This window comes from Thalia democratica, chromosome 4 (assembly GCF_965202585.1).
Source record: "Thalia democratica chromosome 4, ktThaDemo2.hap1.1, whole genome shotgun sequence".
Lineage (NCBI taxonomy): Eukaryota > Metazoa > Chordata > Thaliacea > Salpida > Salpidae > Thalia > Thalia democratica.
The window spans coordinates 39,017,563-39,037,387 of record NC_139168.1 but is presented as its reverse complement, the minus strand read 5'-3'; the positions used below and the strand labels follow the sequence as shown (position 1 = coordinate 39,037,387).

Below are 19,825 nucleotides of genomic sequence, written 5' to 3'. Positions count from 1 at the left end.
AATAAAATTGTGTAATAATCTGAAGAACTGTAAAAAGTTTCAGTAATAAAATGAAAACAATAATATATCTTATACATGTTCTTAACAAATTATGGGAAAAATGTTATGAGTAAGATAGAAACTAAGTAAATAGTATTAGTTTAATGTTTATTTATATTCCTTTTTTTAACACTTGAAAGTTTTTTAAAGCGTAGACTAGTTGACTTACTATTACAAAGATAGGTAAGGGACAGCTTCATTAGTGTACAAATCAGGGTTGCCACTTTACCTGGAAACCTGGAAAAACCTTATATTTGACAATTTAGGCAAAAATAACCTGGAAAAACCCAGAATTTTTGATAATTTTTACATTTTCAGTAATAAAATTTCAATTTGACACAAAGAATCTATCATATAAATAAGATTTTTTTGTCATCATCAAAAAAGTTTTTTAACAAAAAACACATTTAAAGTAACATTACAGTATCTTTTCAATGTTTTTATAATATTTAACACAGTCTCTTAAATAGAAACTACCTTAAAACTAAAAGTAGACCTAAAAATGTGTATTTTTAAAAACCTGGAAGAAATTTTGAAAACCTGGAAAAAATTTTGAAAAAATGAGTGGTAACCCTGACAAATGATAGAAATTGTAAATAAAGAAAAGTATTTTAATTATAATAATTTATAATATTAGGCTGTGTCTACAATAAAATATAGTATTTAAATTATACTTCACAAAAAATATTAACTTATTTAGTTTAGTTTTTATGTTTAGTTTTATATACCATTTAAGTCATTTAACTCTATGATATATTTTCTAGGTTTACAATAATCAGATATAAAAATGGATGATTATGAAAGAGTTTTGATGGTCAAACAAGAATGTTTTGTGTACAAGTAAGTATTTTGTAGTTTTAAATGTTTATTGCTATTGTAAGGCTTATGTTCTAAGAATAAATAAGAATAAATTGACAAAGTTAACATATTTTTTTTTTGAACACAAAATTAGTATTTTAAGGTCATAGAGAGGTAAATCAATTTTAACAACTTGTAAAGTTTTCTGGAGCTCTAACTAAGCTGCAAGTTGCTTTTTATATCTTTTTTATATTCCAACTTTTTTTTTTGAGAATTACCAATTTAAATTCTCAAATAACTTAAAACTACAATTAAGAGTTACAATAGTTTCCTTGAAGGAAGAGAAAACTAAAACAATGAATAAAAATCTCAAAATATCTATCTCCTGTATGTTTTCAGATAAATACCTTAAATTAAAAAAAATAAATTTCATGCAATATTTGAAGTAATCTATTGTAAGGATTTTTTTAACTTCAAAAGCAAACAAAAAGTTTTTGTTTTTTTATAATTTTATGATTAATTTTTTAATATGTTTTGTTTTTACATAATTTTTTAACATTTTTTATTTTTACATAATTTTTTAAATAGTTTGGTTTTGGGACTGGTATTAACTAAAAATTTAAACATAAGTCATGTCAGGCAAGAACAGCATGTCACAAAAAAGCTAAAAGGTTTATTTTTGATTACAATGTTAAGCCAAAAGGTGAACAAACATCCATCCATGAACAGCTCCTCAATAATCCTAGCTGTGCTGAGAACTACCTGAATTGTAGATTTGAAGTTCTATCCAGAGCAAGAAACTCTTACTATCTCTCAACTCTAGCATCATTTTTCATTAGAACTTGCAAGCCAAAAATTTGTAATTAACCAGATTTATACAACTTTATAGATAGCGTGTTTTTAGTATTATTATTGTCGTTTTTTGTAATGTACTTTTTAATTTGGTTTTAAGTAAATTTATATTATCTATCTTAAATGTTTTTATTTTAAAAATTTTGTCTTAAAAATGACTTCAAATCAGCAAAGTATAACTAAACTCTAATTTAAACCTTTTAAACAGGTTTTTTACACTTAACTCTAAAAGACGTAACTATCTTTAGGTAGACATTTAAAAATCATTGTATATAACTAAATTTACACTATACTCTTATCAGTTTTTAACAAGCTTATTCTGATGACACGCTAAATGAATTTAATTAATAAACTTATTTAGAATAAGTGACTTATGTTATAATATTTTTTTAATTATTGCAAAGATTTTTTTCTCAAAATGTTAACTATTTATCTCAAAAAACGGAAGGAGTTTACATATTTTTATTGATTTTATTTATTAAACATATAAGTTTTTCCCTTCCACAAGGAACCTATAGTATTCTTTCACTTTAACTAGCTGTAAAAAGCAAACTAAAGATGAATTAAAATTATTTAAAATAAGGTCAAGTTGCAGAAAAAAAGTGATTTACCCCTTATAGGCTTAAAATATAATCTATTAAATTATTAAACAAATAGTTTTCAATATTTATAAAGCTTTTTTTACTGAAGTAGTTTTTTTTTCCTTGATAGTCTACCCAGTATAAACAAAATACAACAGCCAACTAAGCATATTTTTGTTATAAATTGAAACCTATATTGATTTAAACAATATACAAAAGACACGTGCAAAAATCCAGATATATTTTACGCCATTTTCATCAGTAGTTACATAGCAATAAAAAAAAGATAAATTTAACTTATAAATAAAAAAAATAAAAACAAATTATACAGTAATCTTCCTTTATTCTACCAACATATGTTTCTGTGTGTCAACGAATCAACACACTTCAACTGGGTTGTTAATAGGAAAGATAACTAATAATAATAAATTTAACTTATATAGTAACAGTAGTAAATATCATAATAAAATATTAATTACAAACAAAGTCAATTACACAAAACTATTCAAAATACTAGTTATTAGACCTTATAAAATACAAGCATATAAACAACAAAAAAAGAAATAAGTAAATAAAGCAACACTATAGTCAAATTCTTTTTGCCTACAAAGGGTAGGTTTTCTATTTAAAATACATATAGCTTCCATTTTGACTAAGTCAAACGCACTATAACAGCTTTTAATTATCTATTGAAATATTCAGCACAACTCTGATTGTTCACCAAATATTCCGCAATAGCAGATCTTTTTATTGCATTCATTATTTTTTAGAACTCTTTTCTTTTTCATCTAAATTCAAAATCTTATTAATGCAAGCAGGTATATGTTCTTTGGCCCTTTTTTTCAGCTGTCTAGTTGTAAGACTGATATAGCTATTGTTGCAATGGTATTTTGTTATTGGTTAAAGTACACTTTATTTTTCTACTGATGTTTTATGAAACAAGAACAGTTTCTAAATGTTACTATACTATCAATGAGTCAATTTTGTTATGGTATTTTGTATACAGACTACCTCCTCGACCAAGTAACAAAGGTTATAGGGCTTCAGATTGGGGTCTTGACAAACCACAATGGACAGTCAGAATGAGAATCACTTTAAAGAACAACAAGGTTTTATTTTTATAGTTTTATGTTAAGTTTTGAATTACAATAAAAACTTTTAGAAGAACTTAAATTTAAGATAAAAATGAAACATATTAAATGTTATGGTGCATGCAGTTCCTTCAAATGATCTAGAGTTTAAAACACGTTTAAAATATCTGCTTATAATTATATTATCAAATAAAGTTTTTCATTTATGATATTTGATTATTTAAATACTTTACAAGGTTGCTGTAAAACTAGAGAACCAAATAAGTGGTGAGCTTTTTGCGACTGCACCGATTGATACTTATCCAGGAGTTGCTGTTGAAAGTGTTACTGACTCTTCAAGGTTTATTTCTTATTTATAATTTAGAAAATTTAAATATTTATTTAAAGACCTTATAATTTTTTTGAGTAAAATGTTCTGTAGCTTTTGCTAAAAATTAAAAAAAAAAAAATTAAAACATATTTTATCTTGTTGAAAGGTTTTTTTGAAAGTTCTAAGTATGTATATTCTAGTAACAATTTTAATTAATAGTTTGTTAATGGTTTCAATTTTTTATATAAAACATTCTGATCCATAAGCAACATCATTCAGATACTTCGTTTTACGCATAAAACAAGGTGATAGATCAGCTTTTCTTGGTGTTGGATTTGCTGACAGAGGCGATGCTTTTGATTTCAATGTTACTTTACAAGTCAGTTAAGTTTTATATATGTAGTTCTAAAAATGTTTTTTATAGGACATGTAAAAGTGTAGTTTTTTTATAATTCTTATTGTTTTGTTTTAAGTTCTAGTTTTTTAAAGAATAATTTACATTTTAAGTTTTAAGCATTATACCAAAATGTGCTGGAATGGTATACTAACAAATTACACGCGCGTTCAAAATCCACCAGGAGTCAAAATCAACTCAATTTTTTCTTTTATAAGTTTATTTTACATAATTTTTATATTTTTTTTCAATTTTTTATTTATTTTTCACTATCAATTTTACCCCTTACCCTTGATTGGTAAGCGGTTCTCGAATTTGACTGGGTGGATTTTGAATGTTTCCCGCTGGAATAATTACCTTATGACTAACCTTTTCATAAATAAGACACCATTTGTTATAAAAACTGTTAATTTTTGTTTAATACGGTTAAAATGTTAATTCTTTACTTAAAATTTTCCTATAGGATCATTTTAACAAAGAGAAGAATATAGCAGCCTTGCCAGCTGAAGATGCTCCTAAACTCAACCTCGGTTTGAAAGAAGGACAAACTCTCAACATAAAGATTGGCAACTCATCTGGCCGCTCCAGGACAAAACCAAAAGTCCAATCGGCTGGTGGTCTTGGATTTCTGCTTCCACCTCCGGGTGGAAAGGTGGAAGCGTCCAAACCTGCAGTTTCCAATCAACAGTCTGACAATCTACCTAAGCAGCAGAATTCCAATGACGAATGGGGAAGCTTCAGTTCAGCTTCAGGCGCAAGTTCTGCTGGAGGTGAAAAGGACTGGGTGACCTTTTAGACTTTTAACAACTTGATGTATTTCTTTTTCTATTATTTTTTTACATACTCATCAGGGATCATTTCAGTTTTTTTCTGATAATAAGCTACCCAACCAGCCATTTTGGCTGTTGTGATTTTGGTTGTAATAAAAATATGTTATATATCTGTTTACTAATTTAATCTGTACCTTAGGCTAAATACTTATTATTATGGAAACTTGTAAGTCCAAATTTGTTTTACTTTTTCATTTTTCAGTTGATAGAGTAAAAAATGTTTTTTGAGAAAATTTACTAAACATATTTCTTAACCTAACAATTTAGTTTTTTAAAATCAGAGTAATGTATGTGAATAGTTTCTTTATAAACTTTGTTGTTTACGTGAATATTCCTTCAATTAAAATTAAATAAATTCAAGTGTTTATGTGGAGCTGAGTAATATTTTTAAAATTTTTGTTTTAAAAAATCTATTATTTTGTCAAAACGTTACTTTTTTAAACTAAACTTTAGCTATTTTCATTAGTCTTTGCTTCCTGTATAAATATTCTTATTTTTATGTTTAAAACGCATGTTTAACAAATTTCCATTTTCGGTGTTATTATCAAAACTCATATTTTGTTTTTCTATACTTTAACTCCATCATTTTTAGCCACTTTCAGTATTTTGCAATGTTCTCAATGAAAAAACCAAGTTATTACTTAACATTTTAATAGTGTTTAATGCTAAATACTTATTTGTATTAAGATTTATTTAATGATTATTCGAATAAGATTTTCAATTAATTTTATGTATCATTGTTGTCTTTGTACTTAGTACTTTTATATAACTATTTTTTTCAACATTCTAACATTTTAGTTTCATTAAACCTTGCTATAACCAACGTTTATTTTGTACACAGATTTTAGTAAGTTTATAAAGATACATTGCTAGCTTGAGCTTCTGAAGTAGCATTTTTCAGTATAAAAAGTGAGTTTAAAGCTATACATATGTTTATAAGTATTGTATACTAATTTGTCAAAATTTTAAGTATTTTTTGTTTACGATTTTCTTTATCTACTTCTACACTGTTTATAAACGCTAGTTTATATTTGTTTATATATGTAACCAAAAGGGGTTATTTTAAATAGTCAATGACAGAAAAATATCGACGTTTTAATGTATTTCAGAACCAACCATTAACACGTCACAATGGTGCAGAGCAATACTGCAGCGGTGTTTATTGGGCTTTCAGTTGGTGGACTCATCATGTACTTCATACAAGAAATGATGAAAAAGAAAACAAAATCTGAAAAATCAACAAACAAAGAAGCAAAAACTAAAAAACCTGCAATCGAACAAGAAGTAGAAACTGAAAAACCTGCAATCGAACAAGAAGTAGAAACTGAAAAACCTGCAGTCAAGAAAGAAGTAGAAACCGAAAAACCTGCAGTCAAGAAAGAAATAGAAACCGAAAATGAGAATAATGTAAATAAGTCTACAAACGAGAATGACCTTAAAGTAATAAGGGTTTACTTTGGTACTCAAACTGGGTCTTCTGAAAAGTTTGCTCACAAGTTTAAAGAAATGACTTTAAATAGAGAAAAAGTTAGTTATGATTAATATCATATGCCTTGTATTAGAAATGTAGGATTTAAAAAATGATATATAGGCTTTATGTATTATTTTGATTAGCTAGTTAAAAAATTCAAATCATATAATATTATTTTTATATCATAAAATATATAAAACTAGCTTCATTTCAAAATGTGACTTAAGTTAAACATAAAAAGATGACAACTAATGGCTAGTGACTCACTCGTAATATTAGAAAATTAAATTAGTTTTTCATGTTATGCTAAATTCTTATATCACTTACTTTTATAACCTATAAGTTTGTAAAAAAAACTTGGTTCCAATTTGTTGCATTTACGTGTCATCTATTTTAACCTAAAATATTAAAAAGAACTAAACAATTAACGAAATTAATTGTGTATGATTTTATTTTTTAGGGACTCACAGTGATTGTCAAAAACATGGAAAACTTCGACCCTGACGAGTTTGTTACAGATTCCAGCCAAGGGTTTCATGTTATCATTATGTCAACCTACACAGATGGGGAACCGGCTGAAAGTGCTAAGTGGTTTAGCAAATGGCTTCAAGAAAGCTCTAATGATTTCAGGGTTCAAAAATCGTTGCTTAGCAACATGAAGTATGCGGTATTTGGGTTAGGTGAGTTACTTGCTTAAATTAATATTTCTATTGAAAAGTTGACATGTTGATAATATTTATTTTGAAAAGTATTTGATATTTTAGTTAAATGATTACCAAATAACATTAAAATTTTTTTTATTACAAGCATTCCAACTTCATTAAAAAAAAAAACAGTTACTTAAACACGATAATCAAATAACTCACAATCACAGGGCATTCACTTTACAGTGATTATTACTGCACTGCTGCTAAGAACGTTGACAGATGGCTGCACAAGTTATCAGCCGTCAGAGTTTGTCCGTTCACCGATGGTGACGAGTATTCGCCCAACTCAGCTCACGGCAGCCAGGGAAAAGATTTCGAAGTGTGGGCAAACGACATTCTTTCACTCGTTGAAGACATTAATAATGATAAAATTAACATGAAGCCAACTACAGAAAAAGTAATGCTAAATATAATAAATAACGAAATCGTGTTTTAGATAGGGTAAATAGTTAAAAACTATGGATTATAAAAGTACAAATCAATTTTAGATGAAGCACGTTAAGTTTTTTTTTTATCTATATGTAATATAAACTATCAAATTAGAAGACTGAAGAAGAACAAGAAGCTGAAAGTGATGACAATGAAGACGATAATAAAGAGAACGAGGAGTTGGTCGACGTTGAAGAAATGGGCGATTTTATTGCGCAGTATGGTGACAAATTAAACAAAAACAATTCTTCTTCTGTCATTAAACGTGCAACTAAGAAAAACAAAGAGCCTGTTGAGATGATTACCCCAGAACTAAGAAAAGCTTTGGGTTAGCGCATAATTTTAAAGAAGTATAACCTTAAAAATTTTAAATGTTGATTTTTCAAAGCTTTCATAAGTTTTTATCCACTTTTTACTGAACCGATTATTTTAATAATTTATATATAACTCCACGTTTAATACTTTAACACATTCTTTGTAATCTTTAAAAAAATTACCAATCTTCTGTTATTTGAAATTCTTTATAGATGACTACCTTCCATATCTGTTACATAAAAACATCAATTTGTTTTAGTTACTTGTTACATAATAATCCAAAACTGTATGTAGGCAAGCAGGGATATAAGCTGATAGGTTCGCACTCCGGTGTCAAGTTGTGCAGATGGACGAAAGCAATGTTGAGGGGCAGAGGTGGCTGCTACAAGCACACTTTCTACGGTATTGAGAGTCACAGGTTATTTTTTTGTAATTACTGAACAATGAACTTTGCTTCGAATAATACTTATTTAGTGTTTACGAATGGAATCGTTATTTTTTTTAATGCAAAATCTTGGTGTTAGCTACTGTTTAAATAGTTACTAATTTTCATAACAAAATATACAAAAGTAAACTGTAAATTGTAAGAATATTAAAATGATAATTTGTTTTTAACAGATGTATGGAAACAACTCCCTCGCTGGCTTGTGCGAACAAGTGTGTGTTTTGCTGGAGGCATCACACCAATCCAGTGGGTACTGAATGGAGGTGGAAACAAGATCCTGCCCATGTTATCGGTGAGTTACATGTAATTATTAAGTTCACGCTAGCATTCTAAATGCATTTCGAAATTCTAAAACCTTATAAAAAAAAAGACTAAGATAATATTATCTTGAGATGTTGTTGTTTTGTTTTACCTATTAAATTTTATCTCTAATCGGTTCTAATTTTTCCTCAGAGTTCTGCATGTTTTATAGCTATTTTTATTAAATTGTAAAATATATTTGTTATCTACTATAAAGGCGTAATTATTATATTAAGAAAGTGTTAGAAGATTAAAGATAATACAACTTTGTTTTGAGTTTTTACTTTTTAAGGCGGCGGAAAAATGAGATAATAAATTCTAAGCCTATATTATTAATGAATTTGCCGTTTTTATATATACATAATTAGTAAACATATACTAGGGTTTGTTTATTTTAAAATTATTTGCATAGTTTTACAACAGTTTAGTGTTGAATAATCAATTAATCATCTGTTGTAAAAAAGCAACAACCAAAATATAAATAATAATAAATTAAACCTTTAGTTAACTAAGACTAAACAATAGAATTTCAGAACTGCTAATTTTTATAAGGTAGTAATTGCTGTATTACAAATCTGATTATTTCAATTTAGTATTTTTTAAATAATAAATTTTTAATGAAAAAATAGATGACCTTTTTTAGTGTCTTAAGCTAGACACGTTTGAATTAAAACAGTAGTACTTTATGGTCAATTAGTAATTTACATGGTTCAGTTTATTATTTTTTGTTTTAAATAACAAAATTTAATTTAAGTTGACGGCGCAATATCAAACCATTACGCCATGATTAAGCAGTTCAAAGGAGTGCCTGGAGTAAAACCGGAAAGATTTGCAGAAGGGTTTTCAATACAACATTGTGCACTGTCACTTGTTGGAGAACCCATTATGTATCCTGAAATTAATGAGTTCTTAAAACTTATTCATGAGAAAGGTTTAATTTTGTTTTTAAACGCATTTTATTAAATCTTTTTTATTTATTTGTAAAACAGTATTTAGTTTAGCAAACTTAAAATTTCATTACTGTATCAAAAGCTACATCATTGAGTTTGAACTTCAACTTTAATAATTTTTATACTTAAATATTTACTGTGTCAGTTCAAACAAAAAAATACTTTTGTGTTGGTAAAAGGTAATGTGATTCAATTTTAAGTTACTTTGTTTTAAACAACGAGTGTAAAAGAAGAAATTAATAACTTTTAGCTTTATATAATACTCAGCTTCAGATAATAGAATACTATAAGTTCCTCTGTGACCTATCTAAATGTTTAAAACACCAGGAATATCATCATTCCTTGTTACAAATGCACAATTTCCTCAAGCAATCAGAGACTTGCTACCCTGCACACAGTTATACGTTAGTGTTGATGCTGCTACTCAAGAGTCGCTGAAGAAAATTGACAGACCTCTGTTCAAAGATTTCTGGCCCAGGTAAAGTTGTTTTATATAAATTGCTAGCATGTGTTTGTTAACAAGATGTAACCAAGCAATACTATGTTTGATCACTAGCTTATTAATTAAAACATTTTTCTTTTAACTTCCATTGCTGTGTTTTTTGTTTAGCAAAATTTCAATTCAATTTTATACATGTGCGCTAATTGATTTAAAAACAAAAAAATTCCTTTATTGTAACTGAGGTTTTGTAACAACTTGTTTCATTGATAGTATTTTTTATAAATGTATTATTTGATTCTACTTAATTAACTCAATTATCATTACGAGCTAAATCTTTTAAGAAAAAACTTACTATCTTCTGTAGTTTTCACTAAACAGTGGTTAGTTTAAGATCTTTCTTATAACTGAAATTTTAAATGGGCTGATTGTTCAACAGATTCATAGAAAGTTTGAAAGCACTATCGGAAAAGGGACAGCGTACTGTGTACAGGCTTACAGTTGTTAAATCGTGGAACTCGGAAGAAATCGAATCTTATGCCAACCTCGTTGAACTTGGAAAACCTGACTTTATTGAGGTAACATTATATTTCTTGGAAAACAACTCGGTACTTAAAAAAATCTTCTATTTTTTATTCTTTCTTTTAAAAGTTTTAGAACTCATCTTAAGAAAAAATAAGTGAGGTTCATTTTAGCGTGATGTTACATAAAACTTACGAAACAGGTGAAGGGGGTTACGTACTGCGGCGACAACAAATCCAACGGAGGGTTGACGATGAAGAACGTGCCGTGGCACGACGAAGTGCTGGGGTTCGTGCGGCAGCTCGCCTCACTCCTGCCCGAGTACGAAGTTGCGAGCGAACACGAGCACTCCAACTGCGTCCTGCTCGCCAACTCCAAGTTCAGGGACCCGTTGGAGGAGGGCGGCAACTGGAACACCTGGATAAATTACGAGAAGTTCCACGAGCTGTATCAAAGATACGTAGCTACGGGTGGGTTGTGGTTAAAATTTAATATTTGTTTTGTATGAATTTAAAAATATATTAATTTAAAAATCTATGAATTTAAAATACGGTATTTATATGTGCGAATAAGTTATTATAATTGTTTGTTCTAAATGAAGAATAAACTAATAAATACCAATATGAATAAGTAATGACAATAAAGTGATAATAAATAGTATCAGATAATACTTTTGCTTAAGCTAAATTTTATTTTATTTTTTGTCAATCTTGGTGGAAATAAAGTTATTTAAGGTTTTACATCCAATATTAACAAGTCTAAAAAGTCTTCTCAGTGTTTTATGAGTTTTGTGATTTGTCTTAAGTTTTCTTTGATGAATATAAACTGGTTGTTATTCATGGAAGCACGTGTAAGATGATTGAAAATAAAACAGGTGAGCTATTTGCTACAGAGGACTACATGGCACCAACTCCATACTGGGCTCAAATTGGATCCAAGGAAAGAGGTTTCGATCCTCAGGAAACCAGATGGCATCGTAAGATGAAGCCTTCACAAGGATGCTAGTTTTGATAATCATGTCATTGATTGAAAATCGCACCTTAAGATTTCTAAGCTCTTAAAGAAGCATATGTGTTGTGAGATTTCGTTAATTTTACTATTTTGACTTGTTATATGTTAGAAAATGTTTATTTATAAACTTAAAAACTAAACTGAAGCAGGAGATACTTATTACGTGAAATTTTTATTAATGCAGTCTTCAAAGATATATTTTAAGTACCGATTATTTAATTTCACATTTATTTGCTTAGTTAATTTGTGAAGGTTTGCAGTAGTAAGGTTAGTTATGCAGTTTTTGATGAATCAGTCTTAAGTATTTGACTTTCTTTTAAGCAGTTATACTGTCTTATAATTTACAACAAATCTGGTTTACTAAATATAAATTAACTTGTTTTTGATATATTTTTATAATGTATGATTAGTGTTAATCTTATTTGTTTATTAACTATCTTGTTTTTTGATTTAGTACTTTTCTTAGTGAAATATTGCTAGAAAAATAAAACGTTTATAAGTATCGTTTTTTTTTTTTGTAAATAACATTATTAACAGTCGTAATAACAAAAGTTCTCTTCAGGGTGGCCAAAAAACCTGGTATCCCCGGAAAAACTTGGATTTTGACAATTTAGGCTAAAAAAACCGAAAATTTGTATAAAGTCACTAAAAAATCTTGAATTTTAAGCAAATTTTACATATGAAGTAGTCAAATTTCAATTTGACACAAAAAATCTATCATATAGTATAGATTAAAAAAATTGTCATCATCAACTTTTTTTTACCAAAAAACACATTTAAAATAGCTTCACAGTATCTTTTCAATGTTATTATACTATTTAACACAGTTTTTTACTTTAAACTTATTTTTAAACTAAAAATAGTCCCAGAAACGTGTACTTTCAGAAACCTGAAGAAATTTCTCAAAAACAGTGGCCATCCTGTCTCTTAAAAGAAACTGCAAAAGATATTGTTTCAAGCTTTTTTAGTATAGTGATTAAAGTGTTATTTTTAAAAACCAAATCCACTTTGTTGAAGGTACAATTTAAATTTTTGTCCACAGTATTTTTTAAAGGGATACTAAGTAACAAAAACTTAATTGGTTTTATTCAGCTATTGTGAATTTCCAATTACCTATAATTAGTGTGGAATATTTTAGAGGTTCAAACTTTTTATCTACCATACGTGAACATTGTCTTAAGTTCCTCTATCCCTACATTTGAGTATTTGCAGGGTTGCCACAAAACCTGGAGGTTGACAATATAGGCTAAAAAAGCCTGGAAAACCCCGGAATTTGAAACATTTTGAATAAAACCTGAAATTTTTAACAGTTTTTACATGTGAAATAGTAAAGTTTTAATTTGACACGTAAATCTATCTTGTAGATAAAAAAAAATTGTCACCATTAAATATTTTTTTGTAAAAAAACACATTTAGATTAGCTTTACAGTATCTTTTCAATGTTGTTATACTACTTTAACACAGATTTTAAACATCAACTTAACTTAAAACTAAAAATAGACCCAAAAATTTTGAAGAAAATCAGAAAACATGGAAGGTTGACATAGTAAAATTAAAAAAAAACTGCTAATAATATTTCATGGCTGATAATTAAGTGGATTTTACCTTTAACTGAATGCTACTTTAAACAAGTTTTTTAAAAATCTTTAGTGAACTAGTTTTCGGTTAGCGTGGCATTATAGCTGAAAAGTACTTTTTTTTATGAGGAATATTTTTCATGGAACTCGGTTTTGGGTAACAGTCACTGGTGATCTTTTTGAATAAATTGAGTATTTTTTTGTGAATTAACAATAAATTTAAGTTTTGTAGTTCTCTTAACATTTTATCTGATGGTAAAATTACTATATACGTTTTGAACAGTTATTAAGATTAATCTAGTATAAGAAACGTTATTTTAGCTAGCTTGTTTTTCAAAACAATGCAGTAAACTTGAATTCGTATTTCGAATACAGCTTAAAAATGCAAACTCAGCAAAATTAGTACGGTGAACAAAAATCTACTTTGTCTATTTTTTTTTATTGGATTTATTAAAAATTATACTTACTAAATCATATTAGACGTATACCTAATCTTTCATTTTATAATAAATTTTTGATATTAGTGTTTAAACAAACTAAACTAATCATTAAAATTAAACTTTCCTGTTCTTTAACGGAGTACTTGTATGTTCATTTTACACTGGGTATTTTGATTTTATATGTGATTTATTTTAGTAAGAAAAAAAAAACCTAAATTAACTTTAAAACAAAATTGAATTTTAAGACTAAAAAAACCTCTAAAATACGAACTTTACCGACAGATAGCTATACTGAGTCTTTGGAACAACCAAAAGCATATTCGTATTTACTGTGTTTAAAAAAGTTGTATTTTAGTTTATGAGTTATATTAAATTTCTAGCTTTAGTTTTTAAACTATTTGAAATGTTTTACTTAAACAGTCTTAACTTTTTTTAAATTTTTTACCTAGTATGTAATTTAAAGTTAAAAATATTTCAAAGAAATGCCGATTACTTTGAATGAAAATAAACTATTGTATATACGCATAACCTGCAATCTAATCTAAAACAATACTAAATTTTTGCAAACACTCTAACAAAAACTTCTATTGTATTTTTTAAATTCCATGTCTATGTTCAATACTTATATAGGAAAATTCAAAACCATGTACAACTTACTTGTAGGTCATTTAGCCTAAAAAAGAAGAAATTGGTAGTTTTGAAAAAAATAAATCGTGTTTTGAGCAAAAATTGTTAAAAAACCTGGAATTGTGACAAAATTTTACTTGAAAATTTTAATGAGATAAAAAATAACTAATACGTAAAAAAAATTCATTTTTTATAAAAAATATTTAAAGTAGTAGCATTACAGTTTCTTTTCAGTTTGAATACAATTTTTAACCTTAATTTTTCTTCATTTCTTTTTACCAAAAAAAAAACACAAAACCTTGAATAAGTTTGTTAAAATTTAGTAGCCATTTTTCACTAAGTATTAAAATATTTTATTTATAAATGATTACTTGAAATTATGTTTCCACTAAAATCGATCTGCATTCATTAACTAGTCATTCAAACAATTAAAGAAAAACAAAGAAACTTTATTTAAGAGCAAAAAATTGCCCTAGTTTAAAGGATATGGACTTCTGATTAATGAAAAATAAAGTTGTTTGTGTTAACTTTAATGTTATGCTTGAGTAACTGTGTGAAAATTTTCTGATCTAAATCTTGTAAACTTGATGTAAAAAATATAAAGCATGGTTTTATAATGTTTTACTGTAATCATCTATACCAATTATATTCAAGATGTCTGTTCATAGTTGGCAGATTGTGATGAGCAAATTGCTACAAACTACTAAACTATGATAGTATAAATTTAAAGAAAACAAATGTTTGTTCAGTAATTAGAGCTGAAGTTTTTTCTGGCGACCCTTGAGTGCGTGGTGCATACCCATTTTTTCTGACCAATCATCTATATACAATGGTCGTCTAAATTATTTTTTATCAAGTTTACAATAAAAATCAGAAAACACGCAAAGGGTGAGTACTGAATAGAGTAAAGTCGAGGTATAAAGTTTTTGTATGGTTTTGTGTAAAATCACTTGATGTTACTAAATAATTTAGAAGCTTTTATGTTGGTGGCCATTTTACCTGGATAAAATCTTGAATTAAAAAAATAGGCTAAACAAATTGATACTTTTGATTTTGATTATTGAAAAAAAGTAGAGTTTTAGATAAAAATTCAAAAACTGTGACAAATATGGAACTTAAAGCAGTTTTTATGTAAAAATTAGTAGAATTTAGCTTAGATAAATCGACTATTAAAATATTTAGAAATAATTTGTAGTTTTATTTACTATAAAGTATTAGTAAAACAGTATCTTTTTAGTAATTTTATACTACTATCTAAAGCATTTATTTGACCATAATTCTTTTTATACTAAAAAGGGAAAAATATCTTTCTTTTCTTTTAAACCTGGAGATAAATTCTTAAAACCAGTTGTACCACTCTGTTTATAGCAAAATAAAATTTCTTAGTTACGGTAAACTAAACATTACAAAAAAAATTAAAAACTACTAACACCTTAAGTTATGGTATCTATTTGAAAATTCCAATAGATTCTCACGTTAATTTGTTTTTAAAGAACAGAACCGTTCGTTAAGTATTAAGGTTTTTTCAATCTCCCGAATTAAACTTTTATACTCTTTAATTTTAATTACTAAATAGTAAATACTAAACGCATTACGATCTAAGCATTTTAAACTTTAGCGTTTATAACTGCTAAACTTATAAAAAATAAAGTTATCGTAACTCTGCAAAAAGTATAAATAAAATACAATCCATTACTAGACCATAATAATATGACATTCTTTGTAGCAGGAGTCGGCAGCTTTTTATCAATTGAAATCCAATTTTCTTAAAAAAGTTTCTTGCATGCTGCACTATATAGAAAAGTTTTTCTACGGACCGCAGTAATTTTAAAATAATTGTAGTAACCAATATTAAAATTCTATTTTAAACCATAAATATGATAAAATAAGCAATAAAAGAAAAGTAGTAATAAGTAGAACGAAAAAGTAATAATAAGAGTAAAACTGTATGCTATTGTCACAAAAACTTCTTTATTTTAGGTTAAAAAAATGTTTTTAGCTAAAAAGTACCTCGCGGGCTGCTGTTTGAAATCATTAACTAAAAAATAAGTGTTCTAACAAGCAAAACAAAATTAACAAAAAATTGAACTGAGTAGTAAAGTTAAATAATTTAATTATTCTTGTTGTCATTCTTTTTTCGTAAACTAAAGTTTGCAGAAAGAATAAACAACACAACTTTAACTTCGGAGAAATATTTAATTGAGATTTATAAGAAATCTTTAAATTTAATCTTTTTAATAAAATATACTAAAGTACTGCCTGAGCCGTCACGTTACTTTTTTTTCAAGTATTAGCTATAAAAGTTATTGACATAAAATTTTTACCTTAGTAGTAAAGTATATGTACGTTTAATCTTTATAGAACATGTTTTTTTAATAAGTTAAACTTTTAACATTCGAAGTCTATTAGAAATCATTAGTAATCAAGTGTTTTACAAAATTACTAGACTATAGTAACTAGAGCATAAAAATTAAAGTTAAGTTAAATCATTCAAACTCCGAAACCAGTCTTCAGAGTTATTTTTCTAGCAGCCTTAATGATACGCTTTAAAAAATTTAAAAGTATCTGACATTATCAGACGACAAATCGTCACTGACTTACTGCCCACTTTAGGTAACACTGTTCTAAATAGATGTTTAAGAAGCTTAACTGATTTTTACTTTGTAATAGTTTTTTTAAATGTTGGAAACAAAAATTACTAATCTTAAATTTTTGTTATAACCTAGCAAGAATTATTATACAAAAAAAAGAAGAACTACTATAATAACTTTAACTTTGATTTTAAGTTGAAGTACACTATTGACTATTGTACTACATACCAGGGGCGTCGCGTGGGGTGTTGCACTGCCGCAACTGCACCACCTTGAAATTTTCTAAGAAAAAAAATAAGTATCTATAACGTTTTCGTTACTTTTTTGAACAAAATCTCTTTTAAAACTTCAATTTTGAAAACGACCATTTTGCCCACTTCACTGCCGCAAACTCTTAGCTGACTGCCGCAAATGAACTCAAAAAAGCAAAATTTCTTCAAGAATTACCGCAAAATCAATACCGGTAAGTAAGCTAAGTTGAAAATTCCCTAAAACAGGACTTGCTTAAGTATCATCTACAAGCTATTGTAAACATAAAATAAAAACAAAGCAAGCTACTGCAAAGGATTAAACTTGAGTTTATGTACCCACATGATTTTTTAAATTTAACAGATCACTTCTTTTAAAAGATTTGTCATAAATTGCATATTTTGAAAAAAAGATAAAAACCCTAAATCACCAAAGTCTTAAAAATTTGATTTTTTATTTTAATCTGCATACATAAACTTAACTATAACTGATTATTGTTATCATAAAGTTAATAAAATAAATAATAAAATTCAAGTTCTGAAAAAAAGAATTAAGAAGTTTATTATAAACTTCTAGTTCACTCTTACAGAAAAATATTTTAGATTTATATTAAATAAAAAATAGTATTATTGAAACAATCACATATTTAAATAAAGTAAATAGCCTTAATTTAGAAACTTTGATTACTTAGAGTAGTTTAACATTTTAGGAAAATTTAGTCTACCTCTACTTTATATAACTTTTGGTTTAATTTTTTCATATACAAAGCAAAAATTTAAGATCAAATTGTTGAAACATGGTTGCCTTGCCTCATAATCAGGATAACTTAGAAATGTTAAAAACTCAAGATGACCCAAGATAAATTAAAACAGATCAAATTAGAAAAATATTCAGACTGACTAAAGCAGTTTTAATTTTTACTCTGAAAGTAACAAGGTTATTTAAAATTAAAAAATAAGTGTTTTACCCCTATGGCCACATGAAAACTAACTAACCAAACTTTTACTTCTATAATGGTTACATATTTATAAATTATCTTTAAAATTCTTGAAAAGTTCAACAGCCTCACAACTAAACTTAAAATAGTTGAGCTCCTGAGAAAAATACTGTCATCAAAATGAAAAACAAATAAATATTAAATAAAGAAAAGATACCCTTAAAAAACTATTGAATTTTAAACCTCCAACAAAAAACATTAAAATTAGAAAAAAAATTAATAAAAATGTTAATGTTTGTAAAAAAAATGTGCAAATTAGTGAGGAGTAAGGGGGGAGGGTGTATAGGCACTTTTTTACATGTTGTTCTTATTTTAACTTTTTCAGAAAGCTAATAGTTACTCTTTAATAAACTTGAAATTTCCAATTAAACTTTTAGTTACAACCAGTCAAAGCCAGAGAGTACAATGGTTTATTATACAAGGAGCAAACCAAAACAGCAAAAAATACAATTTTACTGAAAACCTATATTCTCCATCATTTTTAAAACAATTTTTAATTAAACTTATTCATCCTAATTTTTTTAAAACTTTATACTTTTGTTGAAGAGAAGTTTTCAATTTTTAAGTATCAATATATATTTTTATATATACAAAAAACAAACTTTTGTTATAACTTTTTTTTTCTTGGTGTTTTAAATATCTAATTTAGCAATTTTTTTTATTTTATAAAAGAAACATCTAAAGATTTTGAGGCCAACTTATAAAAAAAAGATATGATTTTAGTGATTTGATTTATTTGTTGTTTGAGTTTATATTATAAAAATAAGGATTCATCTGTACCCATGACTGTGAATAACCATATCTCAAAAATTTTAAGAATTTTTTATATTGATAAAAGATGACTTGTAGTTAAAATAAAACTGTATAAAGTAATTTCAATAAAATAATTCTAAAGTAGATGTTAAGGGCATAAAGGGGGGGGGATAAAACATTTTTTTAAACACTGTTTTAGTTTGTGCCTCCCATTATGAACCTTTTGTTGCCTTTGACTTTAACCGGCTATATCTTAAAACATATACTGAATTTTTAAAATCTGTAGAAAGCATCTTGTAGCTTAGTAAAAACTACATAAAATAAGATTAAATTGTTTCATCCCCCCTATGCCCTTAAAAGCAAAGCTTATCTTCAGGTGTAGCAAAAGTTCAGTTGTTTTCAAACTTGACAGTAAAAACATATTTTTATTAAAATAGTTGATATTTTTTTAAATTCTGCACCACCTAAAAAAAATACCACGCGACGCCACTGCTACATACTACAATCGGGTCAGCTGCAGTAGAGAGAGCTTATTAAACGACAAAAAATACGCTAAAAGTTTTTGGTCCTAGGACCTGGTGCACGAAAAAACTCTTCGGTTGCAGTAGTAAACTTATCTATTTGTTAATAATTTTATAAAATAAGAAATTTTATCAAATGACAAAAAAAAAACGCTGAAAAACTTAGTCTAAGACCTGATAGGAAAAACCTTTTCAGTTATCGAGTTCTTCGTACACTACTTGGATACTGTTTAACGTCTTGTCCAAGACAGATAAAGCAGTAATACAGCAGTACACCAATAATTTCTGAATCTGTAACTAATTTTAATCAAAATTTTAAATCTTAACCTACCTTACTAAAACATATAACTAACAAATTGTTTTATAAATAAAAGTTTTAAGTACATAAGTCAAATTTTAGCCGATCAGAAGCGCCTTGACTTTGCAGCTGAGAGATTACAATCAGACTAAATTATCACAATAAATAATGGGTCTGCTGTAGTTTTCAATTTTTTTAATATCTTTTTGTTCTTTATGTTATATAAATGAGAAATAGTAACAACATAGTAAAACTTGCATAACATATCTTTAAAAGGGAAAGGGTTAA

The 19,825-nt window shown here is 27.0% G+C and overlaps 2 protein-coding genes across 2 annotated transcripts; both read left to right on the top strand.

The window, feature by feature from the left end:
• The first annotated feature begins 801 nt into the window (after nucleotides 1–801).
• On the top strand, nucleotides 802–5,735 carry LOC145834764 (adaptin ear-binding coat-associated protein 1-like). Its single transcript, XM_082942275.1, has 5 exons — nucleotides 802–879; nucleotides 3,277–3,379; nucleotides 3,598–3,701; nucleotides 3,951–4,050; nucleotides 4,529–5,735. Exons 1-5 carry the CDS (start codon nucleotides 827–829, stop codon nucleotides 4,859–4,861), a joined length of 693 nt encoding a protein of 230 aa, XP_082798401.1. The 5' UTR covers nucleotides 802–826; the 3' UTR covers nucleotides 4,862–5,735.
• LOC145834763 (S-adenosyl-L-methionine-dependent tRNA 4-demethylwyosine synthase TYW1-like) lies at nucleotides 5,735–11,783 on the top strand. The gene is made up of 12 exons (XM_082942273.1): nucleotides 5,735–5,804; nucleotides 6,005–6,422; nucleotides 6,827–7,046; nucleotides 7,241–7,470; nucleotides 7,617–7,830; nucleotides 8,112–8,235; nucleotides 8,436–8,554; nucleotides 9,317–9,493; nucleotides 9,840–9,990; nucleotides 10,391–10,529; nucleotides 10,676–10,943; nucleotides 11,348–11,783. Exons 2-12 carry the CDS (start codon nucleotides 6,027–6,029, stop codon nucleotides 11,476–11,478), a joined length of 2,169 nt encoding a protein of 722 aa, XP_082798399.1. The 5' UTR covers nucleotides 5,735–5,804; nucleotides 6,005–6,026; the 3' UTR covers nucleotides 11,479–11,783.
• The last annotated feature ends 8,042 nt before the right edge of the window (nucleotides 11,784–19,825 follow it).